The 22,909-nt window shown below is 39.0% G+C and overlaps 1 protein-coding gene across 1 annotated transcript; it reads right to left on the bottom strand.

Annotated features, from left to right (window-relative positions):
- Positions 1–206: 206 nt before the first annotated feature.
- LOC122699463 (zinc finger protein 266-like) lies at positions 207–22,866 on the bottom strand. Its single transcript, XM_043911402.1, has 7 exons — positions 22,746–22,866; positions 20,949–21,058; positions 12,435–13,296; positions 11,802–11,928; positions 9,460–9,540; positions 8,647–8,729; positions 207–4,268 (listed from the first exon to the last, which is right to left on the bottom strand). The coding sequence occupies exons 3-7, from the start codon at positions 12,552–12,554 to the stop codon at positions 2,844–2,846; spliced, it is 1,836 nt and encodes a 611-aa protein (XP_043767337.1). The 5' UTR covers positions 12,555–13,296; positions 20,949–21,058; positions 22,746–22,866; the 3' UTR covers positions 207–2,843.
- Between the last annotated feature and the right edge of the window lie 43 nt (positions 22,867–22,909).

Raw genomic sequence — 22,909 nt, 5'->3', positions numbered from 1 at the left:
TGCTTAACCTCCGGACCATTGGAAAAATCTCTAGGATACTCAGGTCTTATTTCAGACAATTAGGCTACATCTAAAGCCAATCTGTAATCCTTAGTCATTGCAAATAATTAAAGGGGGCAACAGATGGGCTGAGTTACAATGTACACACCCTTATTTAAACTACAAAATGACATATTCCTCCATACATACAAATGTGTAACACAAAATTGCACATGCAATTCTTGTTCAGGATTATTAAGGTTGATCTGGATTATCATTATCATTACAATGGTTTGATTAAACCTCAATAAAGCATCATCAAGCAGCTGCAGACATGAAAGCCAAACTCAACATAATCCAAGGCTGTTCAGCACGAGAACTTTGTCAAGGCTAAAACGAGTTTCTGCAGGTCTGTATCTGCACCCAAGACCCACACTCAGGAACTGCCACTGATGGCATCAAGCACAGCAGATGATCAGGACCAGCTCTATTCACATGAGTTTTTCTGTTTTCACAGCAGATGTGTGGAATGACAAATACAGAAGCAGGTTACATCATCAGTGACAGCTGTTGTCTGACCAAGAAAAATACAGTTGTTTTGCCAGACCGTGGTGTTGGGTTTAGGGGTGAAACAGAATATTATTCTCAATTTCTGCACAGCTTGAGATTAACGATTCTCCCTCAGATGCTGGGGTTGTTCATCTAAAGTCATGAAAAAGGGGTGACTCACATTAGATGTAACCTTCTCTCGTGCCATGCCAGGATCAGAGTAAGAATGACAGGATAATTTTACAAAATTTATAGACATACCATATCCCTCAGCTTGGACAGCATAAAAAGAAAGTTAGTTGATCAGTCATGTCCAACTCTTTGTGACCCCATGGACTGTAGACCACCAGGCTCCTCTGTCTGTGAAATTCTCCAGGCAAGAATACTGGAGTGGGTAGCCATTCCCTTCTCCAGGGGATATTCCCGACTCAGGGATTGGACCCAGGTCTCCTGCTTTGCAGGCAGATTCTCTACCGTCTGAGCCACCAGGGAAGTCCTCACTGTAAATAAGATTAGTGAGCACTGTTACACATTTAAGCACTCACTGTCTTCATAATGTGAAGACAATGTCAATCCAACAAGAGAATCCAGCAGGTTAGACAAGGATAAACTGCGTATCCTGAAGGTCCACTTTCGACCCAGTTGCAAACTGAAAGTGCAGTCACTATATTGGCCTGGTCTAGCTATGAGAGGAAAGACAGACACACTGTGTGCAAGAATTTGTTCTTCTTGTTTAGTTCCTCAGTCGCGTCGGACTCTCCCCGAGGTCATAGCCAAATCACAAATGCTTAAAATAGATCTACAGAACCCCCAGAACTCTACACCTCTCAGCAACTCTTAAGATTTCAGACTCAGGATAGTATTTTCCAAATACTCCATATTCAGTTTCTCTTGACTGTGAAACACCTGATGTTTATTAAGAATGAGGAACAATCTAATGGAGAATGATGACTCCACAATTAACTTTTTTACATTCATAAAGGTTTTCTCCACAGTGAGATTATAAGTGAACATTATTTAGCAGAATTAGAATTTACGCAGGAAAAGGTACATTGGATGTCTTCAATAAATAACCACATAAATCTCTAAGAACAAGTTAAAATTACTTTCTTTTACCTAAAGGTATAAACTGTAAAAAATTATAAAAAAAACTTACCCACATAACTTAAATCAGTAGGATTTCTGTCTACTGCAAGATCTCCCATATTTAAAAAATATAAATTTCACTGAGGCAAGAGTGAATGGCTGTCCATGCCTCTTATCATATGGCTTCACTGTGAGTTTTTTATTTACTTGGCTGCGCTGAGGCTTATTTGTGGCATGTGAGAACTTTGTTGCCTCATGCCAGATCCTCTGCTGCTGTGCATGGACCCACTAGTTGCACTGTGCAGGCTCAGTACTTGAAGTGTGCAGCCTTAGCTGCTCTGTGGCATGTGGGATCTTAGTTCCCCAAGCAGGGATTAAACTTGTGTCCACTGCATTGCAAGGCAGATTCTTAACCACTGGACCCCCAGGGAAATCCCCACTGTGATATCTTACATAACAGTTGTGAGACTCACGTCCTTCCCACACTCTTAACATTTGTAAAGCAGCTCCCAAGTGTTGACCTTTCATGTTGTTGGAAGTGAATCAGAAAGACAAAAAGCTTTCCTCTGTGCCTTACATTTATAGGGTTTCTCTCCAGTGTGAATAGCCTTCTGTGTGGTAATGGATGAACTGGTACATGTTTTTCCACACATATTACACTCGAAAGTCTTCTGCCCTGTATGAGCTCTAAAATACTTAAGACAATTCCCTGGCAGTCCAGTGGTGGTTACAGCTCCATGCTCTCACTCCCAAGGGCCCAGGTTTAATCCTTGGTTGGGGAACTAATACCCTACAAGCTGCATGGTACAGCCAAAATGAATAAATAACATTTCAAAAATGCTTAGAAAGGAAAAAACAAAACAAAACAAAACTTAAGAGTTGAAGCAGCAGCAAATGCCTCCCCTCATTCCAAACACTTATACAGTATCTCACCAGTGTGAATACATTTGTGAATGGCAAAGGGTGAAGAACTAGCAAATCTTTTCCCACATTTATTACATTCTAAAGGCATCTTTCCATTAGGAATTCAAAAATATTTAGTAAGGGATTTCCCTGGTGGTCCAGTGGTTAAAACTCCGTCTTCCAATGCAGGGAACTTGGGTTCAATCACTGGGAACTAAGGTCCCACATGCTCTGGGGTGCAGCCAAAATTTTTTAAAAAATGTTTCATAAGATATGAGAAAGCAGGATGGGCTTTTCCACATTTGTCACATTTCAATAGCCTCTCTTCAATGTCGTTTTATATGGTAAGAAAGGCTTGAGAAGTGAGAAAAGGTTTTTCCACATTCCTTACATTCATATGGTTTCTCTCCAGTGTGAGTTCGTTTGTGTATGATAAGATATGAAGAAGTGGTAAATGTTTTCCCACACACATTACACTCAAAAGGCTTCTCTCCAGTGTGAGTTCTAAAATGTATAGTAAGATATGAGGAATTAGCAAAGGCCTTCCCACATTTATCACATTTAATAGTCTTCTGTGCAGTATGAGACTGTAAATGTCTAATAAGGTGCGAAGAAGAAGCAAAGGCTTTCCCACACGTGTCACATTTAAAAGGCTTCTCACCAGTGTGAATTTTCGTATGTCGAGTAAGGCCTGAAGATCGAGTGAAGGTTTTTCCACATGTGTCACACTTAAAAGGCTTCTCTCCAGTGTGTGTTTTCATATGTTCAGTAAGGCCTGAGGATCGAGTGAAGGTTTTCCCACAAGTGTCACACTTAAAAGGCTTCTCTCCGGTGTGAGTTTTCATATGTTCAATAAGGCCTGAAGATCGAGTGAAGGTTTTCCCACATTCCTTACATTTATAGGGTTGCTCTCCAGTGTGAGTTCCCATGTGAATGTTAAAGGGCAGAGAATGTTTGAAGTCTTTCCCACATTCCTCACATTTGTAAGGTTTTATTACTGTGTGAATTTGGCTGTGAACACGAAGGTATGAGGATAATCTAAAGGCTTTCCCACAATACCTGCATTTGTAGGGTTTTATTCCAGTGTGAATTCGACTGTGAACACGAAGGTATGAGGACAATCTAAAGGTTTTCCCACATTCCTTACATTTGTAGGGTTTTATTCCAGTGTGAATTCGACTATGAACAAGAAGGTATGAGGAAAACCTAAAGGCTTTCCCACATGTGTCACACTGAAAAGGCTTCTCTCCAGTGTGTGTTTTTATATGTTGTCTATGGCTTAGGGATGCAGTGGAGACTTTCCCAGAGTTCTCACATCTGTAGCATTTGTTAGCAGTGTGAGTTGGCACATGTGCACAAAGTCTTGTTGAGTGAACAAAAGTTTTTCCATATTCCTTCCATTTGTAGAGCTTTTCTTTATTGTGAGCTCTCACTTGTGTCCGAAGGTAAGACTGACTAACAAAGGCTCTCCCAATATCACTGTGTTCTAAGGCTTTTTCTTGTATGTTAGATTTCCAGGGTATAATATCTGGAGTCAGCATGACAGTTTTTCCACACTGATTAAACATGGAACATTTTTCTCCAGTAAAGGATTTGTTGTGCAGAGTAAGGAAGTTTTTCCCATGCTGATTATCTTCATAAGAGTTCCCTCCATTTTGAGTACTCCTGTGTGTCCTAAGGCATGAGTGGTCACTGAAGTCTTTCCCACATTGCTCACTGTCATAGAGTTCCTGTGCTTTATGGCCTCTTGCCTGTGGAGAAATGGAAGAATGATGATTTAAAGATTTCTCAGACTCATTAACTCCTCCTACCCATCTCAAAATAGAAACATTATTATAATGAGGATGAATGATTTATACCATCTCCATTACATTCATACTATGCTTGCCCTGTTGATTTATTTCAATTTAAATAATGAAATCCTTCTGTAAGAATGATGTGCCATATACTCTCATCCTAAAAGAGTTCTACAAGGGACTCCCTGGTGGTTCAATGGTTAAGAATCCACCTTCCTATGCAGAGGACATGTGTTCAATACTTGGTCATGGAACAAAGAACCCATATGCCATGGGGCAGCTGAGTCTGTGTGCTGCAACTAGAGAGAAAGCCGACACACTGCAATGAAGACCCACAGCAGTCAAATAAATAAGCAATCAAAATAAAGTAGGGGATGGGTTCAAGATGGCGAAATAGAAGGATGTGCACTCTTCTCCTGTGACAGCACTGAAATTGCAACTAGCTGTTGAACAACCATCGACAGAAAGATGCTGGAACCGACCAAAAAAATATACCCCACGTCCAAACACAAAGGAGAAGTTGCAACAAGATGGTGGGAGGAGTACTATCACAATAAAATCAAATCACATACCCACTGCATGGGCGTCCCACAAACTGGAAAACAATAATACCAAGTAAGTTCTTGCACTGTTGTGAAGGTTCTGAGCCCCATGCAAGGCTTCTCAGCTTCCAGATCCAGCAAAGGGAATCACCATGGAATCTGACTTTGAAAGCCAGTGGGATTTGACTGCAGGACTTCCACAGGACGGGTAGAAACAGAGACTCCACTCTTGGAAGTCACAAACAAAATCCTGCATGTATCAGGACCCGGGAGAAAGGAGCAGTGACCCCACAGGAGACTGAACCAAGCCTACCTGCTAGTGTTGGAGGGCTTCCATCAGAAGCGTGGACCACCAGGTGGCTCACCTGGAGGTGGGGCACTGGCAGCAGCAGTCCTGGGAGGTGTCCCTTGGTGTAAGCCCTCCTGGAGGTCATCATTACCTTACCACAGAGCCTGCAGACTCTAGGACTGGGCTGCCTCAGGCCACACAACTAACAGGAGGGAGCACAGCCCCACCCATCAGCTGACAATTGTATTAAAGTTTTACTGAACAAGGCCCTGCCCACCAGAGCAAGACCCAGTTTTTCCAACTGCCAGTCTCTCCCAATAGAAAGCTTACACAAGCCTCATAGCCTTATCCACCAGAGGGCAGACAGAAGCAGCAAGAAGAACAATTCCTCAGCTGTCAGAACAGAAACAACATCACAGTAAGTTAATCAAAATGAAAAGGCAAAGGATTATGTCTGAGATGAAGGGACAAGATAAAGCCCTAGGAAAACAACTACATGAAAGAGAGCTATGCAACCTTCCAGAAAGAGAATTTAGAACAGTAATAGTGAAGATGGTCCAGGATCTCAGAAAAAGAATGGGGAAAACACAAGAAATGTTTACTGAAGACTTAGAAGAACTAAAGAACAAACAGAGATGAACAATAGACTAGAAGATATCATAGCAGAATAACTAGATAGGATAAGTGTCCTGTAAGACAAAATGACAGAAATAACAGAATATATGAGAAAAAAAAAAATGAAGACAGCCTAAGAGACTTCTGGGATAACATTAAATGCACCAAAATTCACATGATAGGGGTCCCAGAAGGAAGGATCTGAGAAAACATTTGAAGAGATAATAGCTGAAAACTTCCCTAACGTGGGAAAGGAAATAGTCAACCAAGTCCAGGAAGTGCATAGAATCTCAGGCAGGATAAACCCATGGAGGGTTTACACTGACACACATATTAATCAAACTGACAAAAATTAAAGACAAACATATTAATAAAATATTAAAAGCAACAAGGGAAAAACATAGCTTTTATAAACAAATAATACACAAGGGAACTCCTGTAATGTTATCACCTGATTTCTCGAAAGAAATTCTATAAGCCAGAAAGGAATGGCATGATATATTAATATTTAAAGTATTGAAAGGGAAGAATGTACAACCAAGTATATTCTACCCAGCAAGACTCTCATTCAGATTTGACAAAGAAAAGTTTTAGACAAGCAAAAGTTAATGAGAATTCAGCACCACTAAACCAGCTTTACAACAAATGCTAAAGGAACTTCTCCAGGTAGGAAACACAAGCAAAGGAAAATGCCTACAAAAAATAAACCTGAAACAATTAATAAAATGGAAATAGGATCATACGTATCAATAATTACCTTAAATGTAAATTGGTTAACTGCACCAACCAAAGCAGATTGGCTGGGTGGATGAAAACATGTACATATATGCACTTTCACTTACCACATCACTTTATTTAACCACCTAAATTGTATGTAATTCTTTTATATTGTTAGGTTAATCATGTGTCCATTATAGCTTGCAATTATAATTATCTTTTATTTTTTGTCTGGCTATTGGTTGTGAAAATTGATAAACATCCTTTACTATTGTGATTATGTAACTATTATTCATTTTAACACCACTGTATCATAATTGGTCAACAGAAAATAATAGGATTCTATACTACTAAAATTATCACTTAATAGAAAAACCTGTAACCACTTTTTAAAATCCAGATGACTTATCCATGAATTATCTTGGAATTTTTTTGAAAAATACAAATGCCCAGGTATTGCTTTTTTCTCCAAAGCTCCAGATGTGATTCTAATGAGCGGTCATGTTTAAAAATAACTGAACTATATGATGAGCTTTTACTTTTATATAATTTCACCTTTTCTTTTTCATATTCAGTGCTCCCATTTCACTTAGTTTATGTTTTCCAGTTTTTTTGTTGTTGTTCTTTCTCAAGCCTTTATGAAGTGTAGTAGAAAGACTTTTGTATACATACATATATGTAAATAGTATGTATAATATATATTTTAGAAAACTTACAAATTTTGGTTAGCTAAAACATTTATGACATTTTGGTTCTACATGTTTAATACAATGCTAGATTTCTAATTTATATTCACTCAAAACTCTGATATAGATCCATCTATTCTAGCATCTAGTATTACTGAAAAAAGCCAAGATAGCTTACTATTTTAGTTGTTTTTTTAAAAAAACTGAATGAGGCTTGAAATGTTTAATCCATATCTGAGAATATAAAGAAATACTATGTTGTTAAAAAAAATTAACACATGATACAATATTATTAATAAAAGTACAGATTTTGTTCAAATTTCACAAAATTTTATGCTAGTGTCCATTATTTGTTATTCAAGATTCCACACTGTATTAAGTTGCATTGAGCAACTTCAGCTGCATGCAATAAGTTCTGATAAATTTTCTTTTCATTTTTATTGTTACTAATATTTTCTAATTTTCCTTCTTATGGCTTCTGAGCTATATCTGTCATTTAAAAGTGGACATTTAATTTCCAAATACATGGGGTTTCTAAAGTATCCTTGATATTAATTTCTCATTTAAATGCTTTCTTCTCTGCCATCACCTTCTGTGTTTTTTCAGTCTTCCAACTTCATTGAGGCTTTCAATGGCTAAGTTAAAGAGCTCTCTTGGTAAATGTCACATTGCACTTGAAAATATGAGGGTTATTTTCAGTTATCTCTTGATATTGATTTCTAACATAATTCCCTACAGTGACAAGAGAACAGACACTATGATTTCAATACTCTTAGAGCATGAAATTTCTGCACCTTGTTTTATGTCCCTGGATATGTTCTAGTGTTTGCTGGTTTATAGTCTATGGGAACCTGAATAGAATTTGTATCCTGCAGTTGTGTGAAAATTGTATAAATCTTAATTATGTTGAATTGGTTCATAGTATGTGTGTGTGTGTAAGGTCTACTACACCCTTCTACTTTTCCTCTGTTCATTCTATTAATTTCTAAGAGTTGATCTTGAAACTCTACTAAAAACCTTAATTTTTATACCTAAAACAATAACTGTAGTATATATAGTGTTTAAGTGTAGTATATATATGTAACTTTGTTCTGTATTTTCTAAGTCTCCTGTAAATGTGTTATCATACTTTCATAATTTAAAAAATAAAAAAAAAAACAAAAGAAGAACAAAAAAATAAACCTGTTTCTTAAAAAAGAAAAAAAGGCTTCTATACAGCTTCAATGAATTGTTTTGAAAACTCCATGTCTAATTTATATAAGTGGGAGTGATTCCTTGTGGGAATTTTGAAGCAACAAATATCAACCTAGGGATAGGATATCCCCAAGCTAGTCATAATCAGAATTCTTTGAGAGACATTGTTATCTCCAGGGTGAATGCCTTTGATCTCAAATATCTATCACTTGTGCTCATATTCTAAGGAAAATCCTAAAATTATCTACGTGGAAAATAAGAAATATTTTTTTGAAATTTAGTGACTTTACCTTTTGTATCCCATTTGACATTTTTTTCCCAAAAATATTCTGCCGAATTCCTGAGTCTTTGGCTTTAAGTTGCATTCCCCACTCTAAAAGAGAATGACTAATTTAAGACTTTGCAAAAAGAAGTGGATGTTAAAGGAAGTAAAAACAATAAGGCTCAGCTGTATGTTTTTCCAAATTAAGCATATCTATTAAAAAGGCAAGACAGATTTGGGGAGTTTGATTATGTCAAAAATTAGGTAGTAATATATGTATACGTAGTCAAAATTCAGCATTTGATTTAAAAGACAAGTCTTTGAAAATTAAATATGAAGGGAAGAGACAGAGTATTATTAGGGAATGTTCTGGACAAAGAGTATACATCAAAATGTTAAAACTAAAGAAGAAACAACAGGTTATTTTATGAGATCATTGGAAATTCTGATTAAATGGAAAGTAAGTACATATGAGGGGCTTCCCAGGTGGTGCCAGTGGTAAAGAACCTGCCTGCCAATGCAGGAGACAAAGAGACATGGGTCCGATCCCTGGTCGGGAAGATCCTCTGGAGGAGGGCACTCCAGTATTCTTGCCTGAAGAGTCCCATGGACAGAGGATCCTGGTGGACTACAATCCAAAGAGTCACAACAACTTGGACATGAGTGAAGCGACTTAGCACTCACATACAAGTACATATGAGAAGTTGAGGAAGGTACAGAGCATCTGAAACCAAGGACCTCAGCCTTCTGAGAGAAAAGCACATCTTAACAAGTTGCCTCCTTATAAATTAAAAATACACTGAAATTTTATTAACATGCAAAGTTCTTTACAATCACTCACCTTGGAGGATTCCTCTCTCTACAGTACTCAACTCTTCTTCTTCCAACCAAGAGATCAGAGTGGGTTTGAACACCTGATATCCTGTTCATGAGGAAAGATCTATTAATAGAAATAGCCCTGCAAACAAGACAAACCTTCCCATGAATAAGGTCCAGTACCTAGTCAGGTCATTAGAATGAATGTGGTATTAATAATATTCTAAAAGAGATATAAAGGTGAATAGCTCCTCTTTCTGTGTCTCAGAGAGACCATTTCTCTGGCCCCTGAAATAAAAGTTCAGACCTATATGTACATTTACAAAGCACTAAGACTTTTATTAAAGTGGAAAATGAAATAAGTGCAAAAAGAAATGTTCATTCTCATGGAGAAGCCACTAAACTGCTGCTGCTAAGTCGCTTCAGTCGTGTCTGACTCTGTGCAACCCCACAGATGGCAGCCCACGAGGATCCTCCGTCCAGGGGATTTTCCAGGCAAGAGTACTGGAGTGGGGTGCCACTGCCTTCTCTGGCTATTAACAGGCACCTAAATTTTGGTGTCTATGAGAGTCATGTCCAGTGCTTGTTAAAACACAGATGACTGGGCCCAAATTCCAGTGTTTCATTCACTATGCCTTAGGTGAACAACTGAGTAATGCTGTTACTATCTATTTCTGTTTTATCGACTATGCCAAAGCCTTTGACTGTGTGGATCACAATAAACTGTGGAAAATTCTGAAAGAGATGGGAATACCAGACCACCTGACCTGCCTCTTGAGAAACCTGTATGCAGGTCAGGAAGCAACAGTTAGAACTGGACATGGAACAACAGACTGGTTCCAAATAGGCAAAGGAGTACCTCAAGGCTGTATATTGTCACCCTGCTTATTTAACTTTTATGCAGAGTACCTCATGAGAAACGCTGGGCTGGAGGAAGCACAAGCTGGAATCCAGATCGCCGGGAGAAATATCAATCACCTCAGATATGCAGATGACATAACTCTTATGGCAGAAAGTGAAGAACTAAAGAGCCTCTTGAGGAAAGTGAAAGAGGAGAGTGAAAAAGTTGGCTTAAAGCTCAACATTCAGAAAACTAAGATCATGGCATCTGGTCCCATCGCTTCATGGTAAATAGATGGGGGAACTGTGGAAACAGTGGCTGACTTTATTTTTCTGGGCTCCAAGATCACTGCAGATGGTAACTGCAGCCATGAAATTAAAAGACACTTACTCCTTGGAAGGGAAGTTATGACCAACCTAGACAGCATATTAAAAAGCAGAGACTTTACTTTGCCAACAAAGGTCCATCTAGTCAAGGCTATGGTTTTTCCAGTGGTCATATATGGATGTGAGAGTTGGACTATAAAGAAAGCTGAGTGCTGAAAAATTGATGCTTTTAAACTGTGGTGTTGGAGAAGATTCTTGAGAGTCCCTTGGACTGCAAGGAGATCCAACCAGTCCATCCTAAAGGAGATCAGACCTGGGTGTTCATTAGAACGACTGATGCTGAAGCTGAAACTCCAATACTTTGGCCACTTGATGTGAAGAGCTGACTCATTGAAAAAGACCCTGATGGTGGGAAAGATTGAAGGCGGGAGGAGAAGGGGACAACAGAGGATGAGATGGTTGGATGGTATCACCAACTCAACGGACATGGGTTTTGGTGGACTCTGGGAGTTGGTGATGGACAGGGAGGCCTGGCGTGCTGTGGTCCATGGGGTCACAAAGAGTCAGACACGACTGTGCAACTGAACCGAACTGATGGATGTGAGAGTTGGACTATTAAGAAAGCTGAGCACAGAAAAACTGATGCTTTTGAACTGTGGTGTTGGAGAAGACTTTTGAGAATGCCTTGGACTGCAAGGAGATCCAACCAGTCCATCCTAAAGGAGATCAGTTCTGGGTGTTCATTGGAAGGACTGATGTTGAAGCTGAAACTCCAGTACTTTGGCCACCTGATGCGAAGAGTTGACTCACTGGAAAAGACCCTGATGCTGGGAAAGATTGAGGGCAGGAGGAGAAGGGGATGACAGAGGATGAGATGGTTGGATGGTATCACCGACTCAATGGACATGGGTTTGGGTGGACTCTGGGAGTTGGTGATGGACAGGGAGGCCTAGTGTGCTGCGGTTCATGGGGTCACAAAGAGTCAGACACGACCAAGCAACTGAACTGAACTGAACTGAATGCTGTTAGTTCTAAAACCATATTGTTACATAAACCATACTGGGTTAAAACTCATTCATGTAGAGACAAAAGTCTACTAGTTTCCATTGTGTTCAGATTGACATCACCCATCTTGGAACACAGTCAGTACAGCACATATGTCCGTCTCCTAAGAGGCTACAGGAATGATGGTGGCTGTACCTGCTGTGGTCAGGTTCTTGTAGTTCTCCAGCATCACATCTCTGTATAGCTTTCTCTGAAAGCAGTCCAGTAAAGTCCATTCTTCCTGGGTGAAGTTCACAGCCACATCAGCAAAGGTCACTGAGTCCTGAACCATCATACACATACTAGCTTCAGTAAAGTAAGATCTTCAACAGTGTTCAGTGGGGAATGAAGCAGGAAGACTCAATATCAACAGAGGGCTTCAAGTTCTCTCATCATCTCCCCCACGACACAAAGGTCTTCTTTTTATCTACACTCATTTCTGATCAATATGGAACCAGTAACACAATTCTAAGCAAATTACATATATTTGTACAAGCTGATGAATAAATAAATTCACTGAGAAATACACACGCTCATTCCTTATCATGTCAGAACAACAGGAAAAAAAAACACACAAAACGGGAGTTGCAATCATGAGACAGACCTTCTGCTTCCAGAAGGTAATTATTGAAATATTATGAATTCAGAGCAATCCCTCGGCAATATGAGAGCTTCCACTTTGGGAGGCAATTCAACAGGGATTCAGACAGACTTTATTTAAGTAGCTCAAATGTGTTCATCTGGTAAATGCAGTAGGTCATTTTGTATAAGGATATACTTTCTTCTTACCTGAGAACAATTTCTCAAACACTCAGTTACCATCCTGTTTGCTTCTATCTTTACCTCAGGAAGGCAGAAAGAGTCCTTACTAAGAACACCTAGGAGAAGAAAGAAGGCATGAGCACCCATAATTGATCATAATTCCCCTGGTCCTTGCCTGGAAGTCATTCCACTTTAGCTCAAAATTCCCAAATATCCCTGTGCATTCAGAAAATCTCACAGAGAGGAAAGCTGGTGAGATAGGAGCACATTGAGCTCACATCCCTCTCAGGAACAAATAAAAAGTACATCCACACGTGGAGCAAGTCTCACTGAAAACAAACTGGACATCAGCAGAAAGATGCTTCCAAAACCAAGTCTGTACAAAAAGGTCCCCACAGAGTCAGGTAGGAAAGGAGGGGAAGTGGTCAGGGGTCCACCAGGAAAGGGACATAGCAGAGGAACATCATGGGCTTGGAGGTTTGAACCACAAATTGGACACTGCAAACCTGTGGTCTGACATCAGGAAGACAAGTTCCCTTAGCTGGTTTGAAAACAAGTGGGATTTACAGGAGGGCTGTAAGAATCCAAGACTCTACTCCTGATGAGAGTGCACAGCTTGCTTATTCCCAGGAACAAGGTGGAGGAAGCAGGATGAACCTACCTGAAGCTCAGGTCAGTTTCCAACTAAGGAAAAGTGTCTGCTGCCAAGGAAGAGTATACACTTGGGGGATGTACCAGATCGGGACCCAATACCTCATCTGAATGGGGTGAGAGAGGCTACTGCTGGCACTTGCGGAGGTGGTGGATCACGAGTTGTCTGGCTCCTTGACTGGCTTCCTGGACAGTCTCAGTGTGTGTCTGGCACACAGCAAACCTCCTGCTCTAGCTGCTGAGAGAAAAGAGAGTGCACACTTGGAGGGAACAGAACTGACTCAGACTCGCCAGTCAAGGCTTCTGCTTCCAGCACGTTGGGACCTGCCCCACCCCTGCTGACAGGTCACTGACAGCCGCTGAGCATGGGAGAAGGACCAGCCTACACAGGGTTCTGGCTCGAGCCCTTCTATCTCCAGCCCAACTTCAGTTCTATCGCCAGCCATCACCCAACAAGGTGACAGCTGCCAAAACACCCCGAGGAAAGACGTAACATGTGCTCACTTTGTTTTTTAAAATGTTATTTATTTATGGCCACGCCACACAAGTTGTTGGATCCTAGCTCCCTGACCAGGGATTGAACCCATCCCTCTGCAGTGGAAGCACAGAGTCTCCACCACTGGACCACCAAGGAAGTTGCCCTGTGCTTACTTTAGATCCAGCTGCCAATCAAAGCTATGGGGTACACAAAGAATGCATAATGGTCGTCCCACAAAAGGACAGACCTTCAAAGATGGGATAGGCAACTGTTTCACTTAATTTCATAGTGACAGAGAAAGTTAAACAAAAGGAGAAGACAGAAGAATTTGTTTCAAATGAAAGGATACACACACAAAACCCTGACAAACAACTAATCCAATGAAGATAAATATAACAAGGGGTTAAAGCAGTAGTAATAAGAATGCTAATTGAACTTGGGAAAAGAAAGAAAGAACACAACGAGAATTATAACTAGAAAATATAAAAAAGAACCAGTCAGAAGTGGAGAATACAATAACTGAAATGAAAAACACACTAGAAAGGATTAACAGTAGATGTGGTGACACAGAAAGTATAAGTAATCTGGAAAATAGAATAACAGAAATCACTCAATCAGAAAAATCAAATTAAAAAAATTAGGACAGTTTAGGAATTCCTTGGTGGTCCAGTGATTGGGACTGAGCACTTTTACTGCTGTGGGCCTGGGTTTGATTCCTGGTTGAGGAACTAAGTATCTTCAAAGCCACATGGTGGAGCAAAAAAAAAAAAAAAAAAAACCAAACAGTTTAAGGAACTTCTGGGACAACATGCTGCATTCTAACATTCTTATTGGAAGGGTCCCAGAATGAGGAGAGAGGAAAGGGTCAAAATGTATTTGATGAAATGATGGTTGAAAATTTCCTGAATCTGAAGAAGGAAACAGATATCCAGGTGCAGAAAGTACAGAGTCCCTAACAAGATGAATCCAAAGAGATCCGTACAAAAATATATAATAATAAAATGCAAAAGCTAAAGAGAAAATTCTAAAGGCAGCCAAGAGAAAAACAAAGAATCACATACAAGGGACCCCTTTAAGGCTATCAGCTGATTTTTCTGCAGAAACTTTGCAGAACAGAAGAACATAATACATTTAAAGTGCTTCAAGGGAAAAACCTACTACTTAAGATACTCTACTCAACAAGGTTACCATTCAAAACTGAAGGAGAGATAAAAACTTCTCAATCAAGCAAAAACTAGAAGAGTTCATCAATACTAAAAAGAACCCAAAGAGAAATGTTAAAGGGTCTTCTCTAGGTAGAAACAAAAAGGCTACAACAAGAAGAAAGAATGTATAGGAAAGGATAATCCCACTAGTAAAGGTAAATATATAGTAAAGGTTGTAGACCAAGGGTTTAAGTAAGCTAGCATGAAGATTAAAAGAAACTGTGACTACAATAATCAGTTAAGGGATAAACATAAAACACGACATTGAAAACAAACAATGTGGAAGAAGGGAGCAAATAATTTAGAATGTGCTTGAAATTAAATCACTTTTAGTTTAAAACAAGTACATCTAGTTACAGGTCAACATATGAACCCCATGGCAACCACAAATTAGTAAAGCTAAAGACATACACAGATTGAAAGTGAAAGGATGGAAAAAGATATTCCACACAAATGCAAACAAACAAAAATCTGAAGTAGCATTACTCATAGCAGACAAAGAAAACTTTAAAACAAAGTCCAAACAGAAGACAAAGAAAGGCATTTGGTAATGATAAAAGCATCAGTACAAGAGGATATAACATTTGTTAACCTATATGGCTTAATACAGGAGCACCTAAATAAATAAAGCAATTACTTACAGTCATAAAGGGAGACATTAACCATAATACAATAAAAAATAGGGAATTTTAACGCCCAACTTATATCAGTGGACACATTATCAAGACAGAAAATAAGTAAGAAAACAATGGTGTTAAAAGACACATTTAGGTCAGCTGGACTTAATAGATAACTACAAGACATTCCATCCCCAAACAGCAAAATAAATATTCTTTTCAAGTACACATGGAATGTTCTCCAAGAGAGATAACATGTAAGCTTGACAAATTTAAAAGGATAGAAATTATATTAAGCATTTTTTTCTGATCACAATGGTATGAAACTAAAAATCAATTACAGAAAGAAAAATAGGAAAAGAATAAGCATGGAGACAAAGCAACACACTATTACAAAACCAATGGGTCAATGATGAAATCAAAAAGGAAACCGGAAAATATGTCAAGACAAATGAAAATAGAAACAAAACTTCACCAAATTTATGGATGCAGCAAAAGCAGTTAGAAGAGAGAATTTTATGATAGTAGGCCTATCTCAAGAAATAAGAAAAAAATCAAATAAACAACCTAATTTAATACTGAAAGGAATTAAAAGAACAACCAAAGCCCAAAGTTATCAGAAGAAAAGAAATAAAAAAACATCAGAGAGGAAATAATCTGAGAAGAGATCAGTGAACCCAAGAGCAGTATTTTGAAAAGATAAATAATGTTGATAAGGCTTTAACCTGGCTCATGAAGAAACAAGAGGAAAGAGGGTACCAAACAAAAGCAATAAAAAATGGGAGAGGAGAAATTACAACTGATATCAGAGGTGCAAATAATCATACTATTATGGAAAAAAAAAGAATTCTATGAAGTTACATGCCAACAAATTGCACAATCTAGAAGAAATATATTTCCATTGTCACACAATCTTCCAAAACTAAATCAGGAATAAATAATCTAAACAGACCAATTACCACTGCTGAAACTGAATTAGTAATCAAAGCCCTTAAAAACCAAAGTTCAGGGCAGACAGTTTCACAGGGGAATTCTACCAAACATAAAAAGAAGGCTTAAAACTTATTTTTTGCCATGCCACATGGCATGCAGGATCTCATTTCCCTGACCAAGGATTGAACCCACACACACTGCACTGGAAAAGCAGAGTCTTAACCACCGGCATGCCAGGGAAGTCCCTTTAATACCTACTCTTATCAAACTATTCTGAAAAATTGAAGAGGTGGGAACACTCCCAAATACATTTTATGAGACCATCATTATCCGATGCCAAAATCAGAAGTAGTATAAAAATTAAAATTACATGCAAATATCTCTCATGAATATAGATGCAAAAATTCTCAACAAAGTATCAGCAAACTGAATTCAAAAATCTATTAAAAAAATCATTCACAATGATCAAGTGGGATTTACTCCAGGGATGCAAGTATGATTCAACATCTGAAAAATCAAGTAATGTGATATACCACATTAACAAAAGGAAGACTAAAAATCACAAGATCATTTCAATAAATGCAGGAAAAACATTTTACAAAACTCAGTATCTATTCATGATAAAGACTCTCATCAAAGCTGGTATGTAGAGAACATATCTCAACATAACAAAGGCCATTTATACAAGCCCACAGCTAACACCATACTCAGTGGAATACAGAAAGTTTTTAATCTAAAATCAGAAGAAAGACAAGGATACCCACTCTCACTACTTGTATTGGAAGTCCTAGCCACAGCTATCAGATGAGAGAAATAAAAGGCACTCAGATAGGAAAGGTTGCAAAGAGTCAGACACGACTGAGTAACTAACACTTTCACTTTTTCTTTTTCAGATAGGAAAGGAAGAAGTAAAATTGTCACTATTTGCAAATGACATGGTACTATCAGTTCAGTTCAGTTCAGTTCAGTTGCTCAGTCATGTCTGACTCTTTGCGACCCCATGAATCGAAGCATACCAGACCTCCCTGTCCATCACCAACTCCCAGAGCTTACTCAAACTCATGTCCATCCAGTTGGTGATACCATCCAGCCATCTCATCCTCTGTCGTCCCCTTCTCCTCCTGCCCCCAATCCCTCCCAGCCTCAGGGTCTTTTCCAATGAGTCAACTCTTTGCATCAGGTGGCCAAAGAATTGGAGTTTCAGCTTCAGCATCAGTCCTTCTAATGAACACCCAGGTCTGATCTCCTTTAGGATGGACTGGTTGGATCTCCTTGCAGTCCAAGGGACTCTCAAGAATCTTCTCCAATACCACAGTTCAAAAGCATCAATTCTTCAGTGCTCAGCTTTCTTTATAGTCCAACTCTCACAGCCATACATGACCACTGGGAAAACCATAGCCTTGACTAGACGGATCTTTGTTGGCAAAGTAATGTCTCTGCTTTTTAATATGCTATCTAGGTTGGTCATAACTTTCCTTCCAAGGAGTAAGCGTCTTTTAATTTCATGGCTGCAATCACCATCTGCAGTGATTTTGGAGCCCCCCAAAATAAAGTCTGACACTGCTTCCACTGTTTCCCCATCTATTTTTTTTTTTTTTCAGCTAAGACAGCAAAAGAGATGATTTATTGTACACGTTACATTCAGCCACAACTGAGAAGAGAACTAGTCCATGGTTATCACAGGTCCAGGGCAAAGGACCAAAAGGGACGGCTTTGATACGAGCAAGGTAGGTCTCTCAAAGGTGGTCAAGGCGATCAGAATGGCCATAGATGTCCCAGATCCATTGAGAAGTTCTAGATAGTAGGCATGCAGTCCACAATTTGTACCAGCGTCCCTGGCCTCTGGCTTCCCTTGTTTCTGCTTCTGTGGCTTCCATGGGTGTACAAGTTTACTTGGACCTCTGCCTCACCTTTCTTTTTTTGCGCTTCAGCCTGCGCATTCGCTTCTTCCTCCACTTCGCTCTCATGGCGCAGAGGTTTCTCAAAAGATGGCGCTAAGGCCGAGAGGCCCATCTATATGTAAAACCCTAGTCTCCACCAAAAAACTAATGAATTCAGTAATGTAGCAGTATACAAGATTAATATACAGAGATCCGTTGCTTTTCTATACAATAACAACTATCAGATACAAAAAGCAAGAAAAAAAATCCCATTTAAAAATGCATTAAAAAGAATTAAATTACTAATTTAGAATTAAAAAACTTAACAAAAAAGACCTATACTCTGAAAACTATAAAACACTGAAGGAAATTGAAGATGATATTACAAAGAAGTGGAAAGCTATCCCATGCTCATGGATTGGAAGAATTAATACTGTTAAAATGTCCACACCACCCAAAGCAACTACAGATTTAATGCAATCCCCAGAAAAGTACTCACTGTCAGTGAAAACTGTCAGTTTTCACAGAACTAGAACAAATAATCCTAAAATTTATATGGAACCAGAAAAGACGCTAAATACCCAAGGCAGTCTTGAGAAAAAAGAACAAAGCTGGAGATATCACATTCCTTGACTTCAGACAATACTACAACTGCAATACTACAGTAATCAAACAGTATAGCACCGATACAAAAAAAGACACATAGAACAACAGAATACAGAGCCCAGAAATAAACCTACACACTTATAGTTAATTAATCTATGACAAAAAGAGGTAAGAATACACAATGGAGAAAAGATGGTCTCTTCAATAAATGGTGCTCAGAAAACTGGACAGTTCATGTAAAAGAATGAAGCTAGAACATTTTCTCATACTATGTACAAAAAAACTCAAAATGGATTAAAGATCTAAAGGTAAGACCAGAGCCATAAAACTCCTAGAAGAAAACACAGGCAGAACAGTCTGTGACATAAATCATAAAATTCTGTTTTTGGATCTGTCTACTAAAGCAAAGAAAACAAAAGCAAAAATAAACAAATGGGATTTAATGAAAAGCTTTTGTATAGCAAAATAAACCATCAACAAAATGTAAAGACAATTTACTGAATGGGAGAAAAACATCTGCAAATGATATGACCAATAATAGGTTAATATACAAAATATATGAACAGCTGTACAACTCAAAATCAAAAAAACAATTCTATTAAAAAATGAAGGGAAGCCTTGAAAAAACATTTTCCTAAAGAACACATACAGACAGCCAAGAATTACATGAAAAGATACTAAACATCATTCATCACCAGATAAATGCAAATCAAAACCACAATGAGATATTACCGCACACCTGTCAGAATGGCTGTCATCAAAAAGACCACAAATGACAAATTTGGCGAAGATGTGAAGAAAAGGGAACCCTTGTATTTTGTTGATGTGACTTTAAATTGGTGTAGCCAGTAGGAAAAACAGTATGAAGATTCCTCAAGAAACTATAATATGATCCAGCAATTACACTCCTTTGGGTACATATACAAAGAAAATGAAAACAGTAATTTGATATAAATTTATTTATTTTAATTGGTGGCTAATTACTTTACAATATTGTAGTGGTTTTGCCACACATTGACATGAATCTGCCACGGGTGTACATGTGTTCCCAATCCTGAACCCCCCTCACCTTCCTCCCCATCCCATCCCTCTGGATCATCCCGGTGCACCAGCCCCGAGCACCCTGTCTCATGCATTGAATCTGGACTGGTGATCCATTTCACATATGATAATATACATGTTTCAATGCCATTCTCCCAAATCATCTCACCCTCCCCCTCTCCCCCAGAGCCCAAAAGACTGTGCTATACATCTGTGTCTCTTTTGCTGTCTCGCATATAGGGTTATCGTTACCATCTTTCTAAATTCCATATATGTGCGTTAGTATACTGTATTGGTATTTTTCTTTCTGGCTTACGAAGACAGTAATTTGAAAAGATACATGCACCCCAATGTTCATAGCAACATTATGTACATACAGAAGCCAAGATATAGAAGCAACCTAAATATCCATCAACATATGAATGGATAAAGAAGCTTCACAAAATAAAATATCATTCAGTCATAAATAAGAATGAAATGTTGCCATTTGCAACAACACTGATAGACCTGGAGGCTATTATGCTTAGTGAAACAAGTCTGACAAAGACAAATACTGTATGTTATCACTTATATGTGAAATCTGAAAAATGAAGGAAATGAATAGAACAAAACAGACTCAGAGGTATAGTGAACAAACTAGTGGCTACCAGTGGGAGGGCCAGTAAAACTGGAGTAGGGAATTAAGAGGTATGAACTACTATGTATAAAATAAAAAAGCTGCGAGGATATACTGTACAGCATATGGAATGTAGGTGATATTTTATAACAACTTTAAATGGAGTATAACCAATCAAAATACAGTCATTATGTTGCATACCTGAAACCAATACACTACTGTAAATAAATTATACTTTAACAAAAAGTTAAAAAAATAAAATCGACATTGCAACTCTGAGATAAACACACTCAAAATCAAAAACTAAAAACCTCACAAGTACACACTACTGCCACGGAGTACCAGGGAAGTCCTATCCCATCTGGAGCCAGAGAGATAAATGGTGTGCCATGTTACCCACCAGGCAAAGAGTAATCGGTCATTTCACAGGCAAGGAAACCTAAATGCTGAGCAATGTGACTTTTTACTTATCAAGGCAATAAAATACATGAATAGGACTATGCAGCAACTTTACCTCATGCATACATACTAGGAAGCTGTCTTAGAGACCATCATTCTCTGGCTCATTTCAGCTCCTCTTAGATAAACAAGCAGCATGACTGCTCAGAACCGCACCAAAGAAATCTGTATTTTAAAAACAGAACCCAAAACTGAGTCTCTGGGGAAAAAAAAAAAAAAGCATTAATGACAAATTACCATGGGGCATATGATAGGCTGTTACGCTGCAAGACTGATAGTGAAATTTGCATAAATATTCTTTTCTGAATCACGATCATTTCAGGGTAGCTTGAGAATATAAGTGGATAGGGCCATCTCCATCCCTCTGAAGACATGGTTACCTGGAGCTCAGCTTCGTATCAAGTACAAATCAACAAATACTAATTATCAGTCATCAACATGATAAATTAGTTCCTTCTGTGCAGAGGACATATATGAAAGCTACTAAAACTGTATGCTCTACAACAAGACTATCAGTAACATCAACTGCCATTTATTGACAACCATTATGTACCAACTATCTCATGAGGACCTTATATGTCCGTTTTATATTTGGAACAACTTCAGTATTTGAATCTGCTCTTTCAATTGTAAATTGCATACAGTCTAAACACTAATCTGGGCTTCCCTGATGGCTCAGCTGGTAAAGAATTCGCCTGCAATGCTAGAGACCTGGGTTCAATCCCTGGGTTGGGAAGATCCCTTGGAGAAGGGAATGGGCTACCCACTCCAGTATTCTGGCCTGGAGAATTCCATTGACTGTATAGTCCATGGGGTCGCAAAGAGTCTGACACGACTGGGCAACTTTCACTTTAAACACTAATCAAGGGATATCCCCGCTGGTTGAGTGGTTAAAACTCTGCACTTCCACTGCAGGGGACATGGGTTCAATCCCTGGTTGGAAAAATAAGATCCTAAATGCACACTAATGAAGTATATCTGATAAAAATTTAGGGTGCAGCTAATTTTGGACACTTTCAATGAAGAAAGCAACATAAAAATCTCATATGAAATAGATTACATGCTTAAGTAATACTATAGTATATTTTAGGCTTCCTTGGTGGGTCGCATGGTAAAGAATATGCCTGCAATGCAGATCCCTGAGCCAGGAAGATCCTCTGGAGAAGGGAGTGGCCACTCATGCCAGCATTGTTGCTTGGAGAACCCCATGGACAGAGGATCCTGGCAGGCTACAGTCCATGGGAGTCTCAAGAGTCGGATATGGTTGAAATACAATGAAGTGTTGGTTTCAGATGCACTCAAAGAAGGTTCAGTTACACATATACACACAAGAGCCTTCTGAGATGCTCTTCCAGGGCTGGAATCCTCAAATCTGGCTCAAATAAAGTGGTCCAACTCTTCCATAATTTTTTGTGGAAAATAACACATATCCTTCCCCCGAATCACATATATACTAACATGCCACCTCATCTCTTCAAAATAATTTCTCAGAGCTATCTCAGAGGCTGACTCCTGGGCAACAGTCCCCAGTAAAACTTTGAATAAACTCAATTCTTTCATTTTCAAGTGAACATCTTCATATTAAACAGGAATACAGCAGGATTACTAACTTCAAAATAACCAGAAGGTGCAGGGGCCTGAGTAACCTGAATCAAACAGTGGATATTCATGATCTCAAAAACTAAAGTCACAAAAAGGCTTTCGAATAGTGAAGCACAGTGAATGACAACACCCCGAACCCTCCCCTTACCGCACATACGACCTGGATGAATGCAGGGCCTTAGGGCCCGAAGGATGTAAGAGAGAGAGGCCAGGCCTGCCCAAGGAAATCTCTCGAAAATTCGGACCAAACCTGTCCTTTAACGCGCTCCTTGTATCCCACAGCCCTTCCTGAACGTGGGCCTCACCAAGGACACGCTGAAACACAGGACGACCAAAACCACTACCTCCCAGAGGCACGGAGGCGCCGGACGGAAGACCGACACAGACAGTGACGCAACTTCCGCTTCCTACTTC

The sequence above is a fragment of the Cervus elaphus genome, chromosome 9 (assembly GCF_910594005.1).
Source record: "Cervus elaphus chromosome 9, mCerEla1.1, whole genome shotgun sequence".
Lineage (NCBI taxonomy): Eukaryota > Metazoa > Chordata > Mammalia > Artiodactyla > Cervidae > Cervus > Cervus elaphus.
This window is presented reverse-complemented; position numbering and strand designations above follow the sequence as displayed.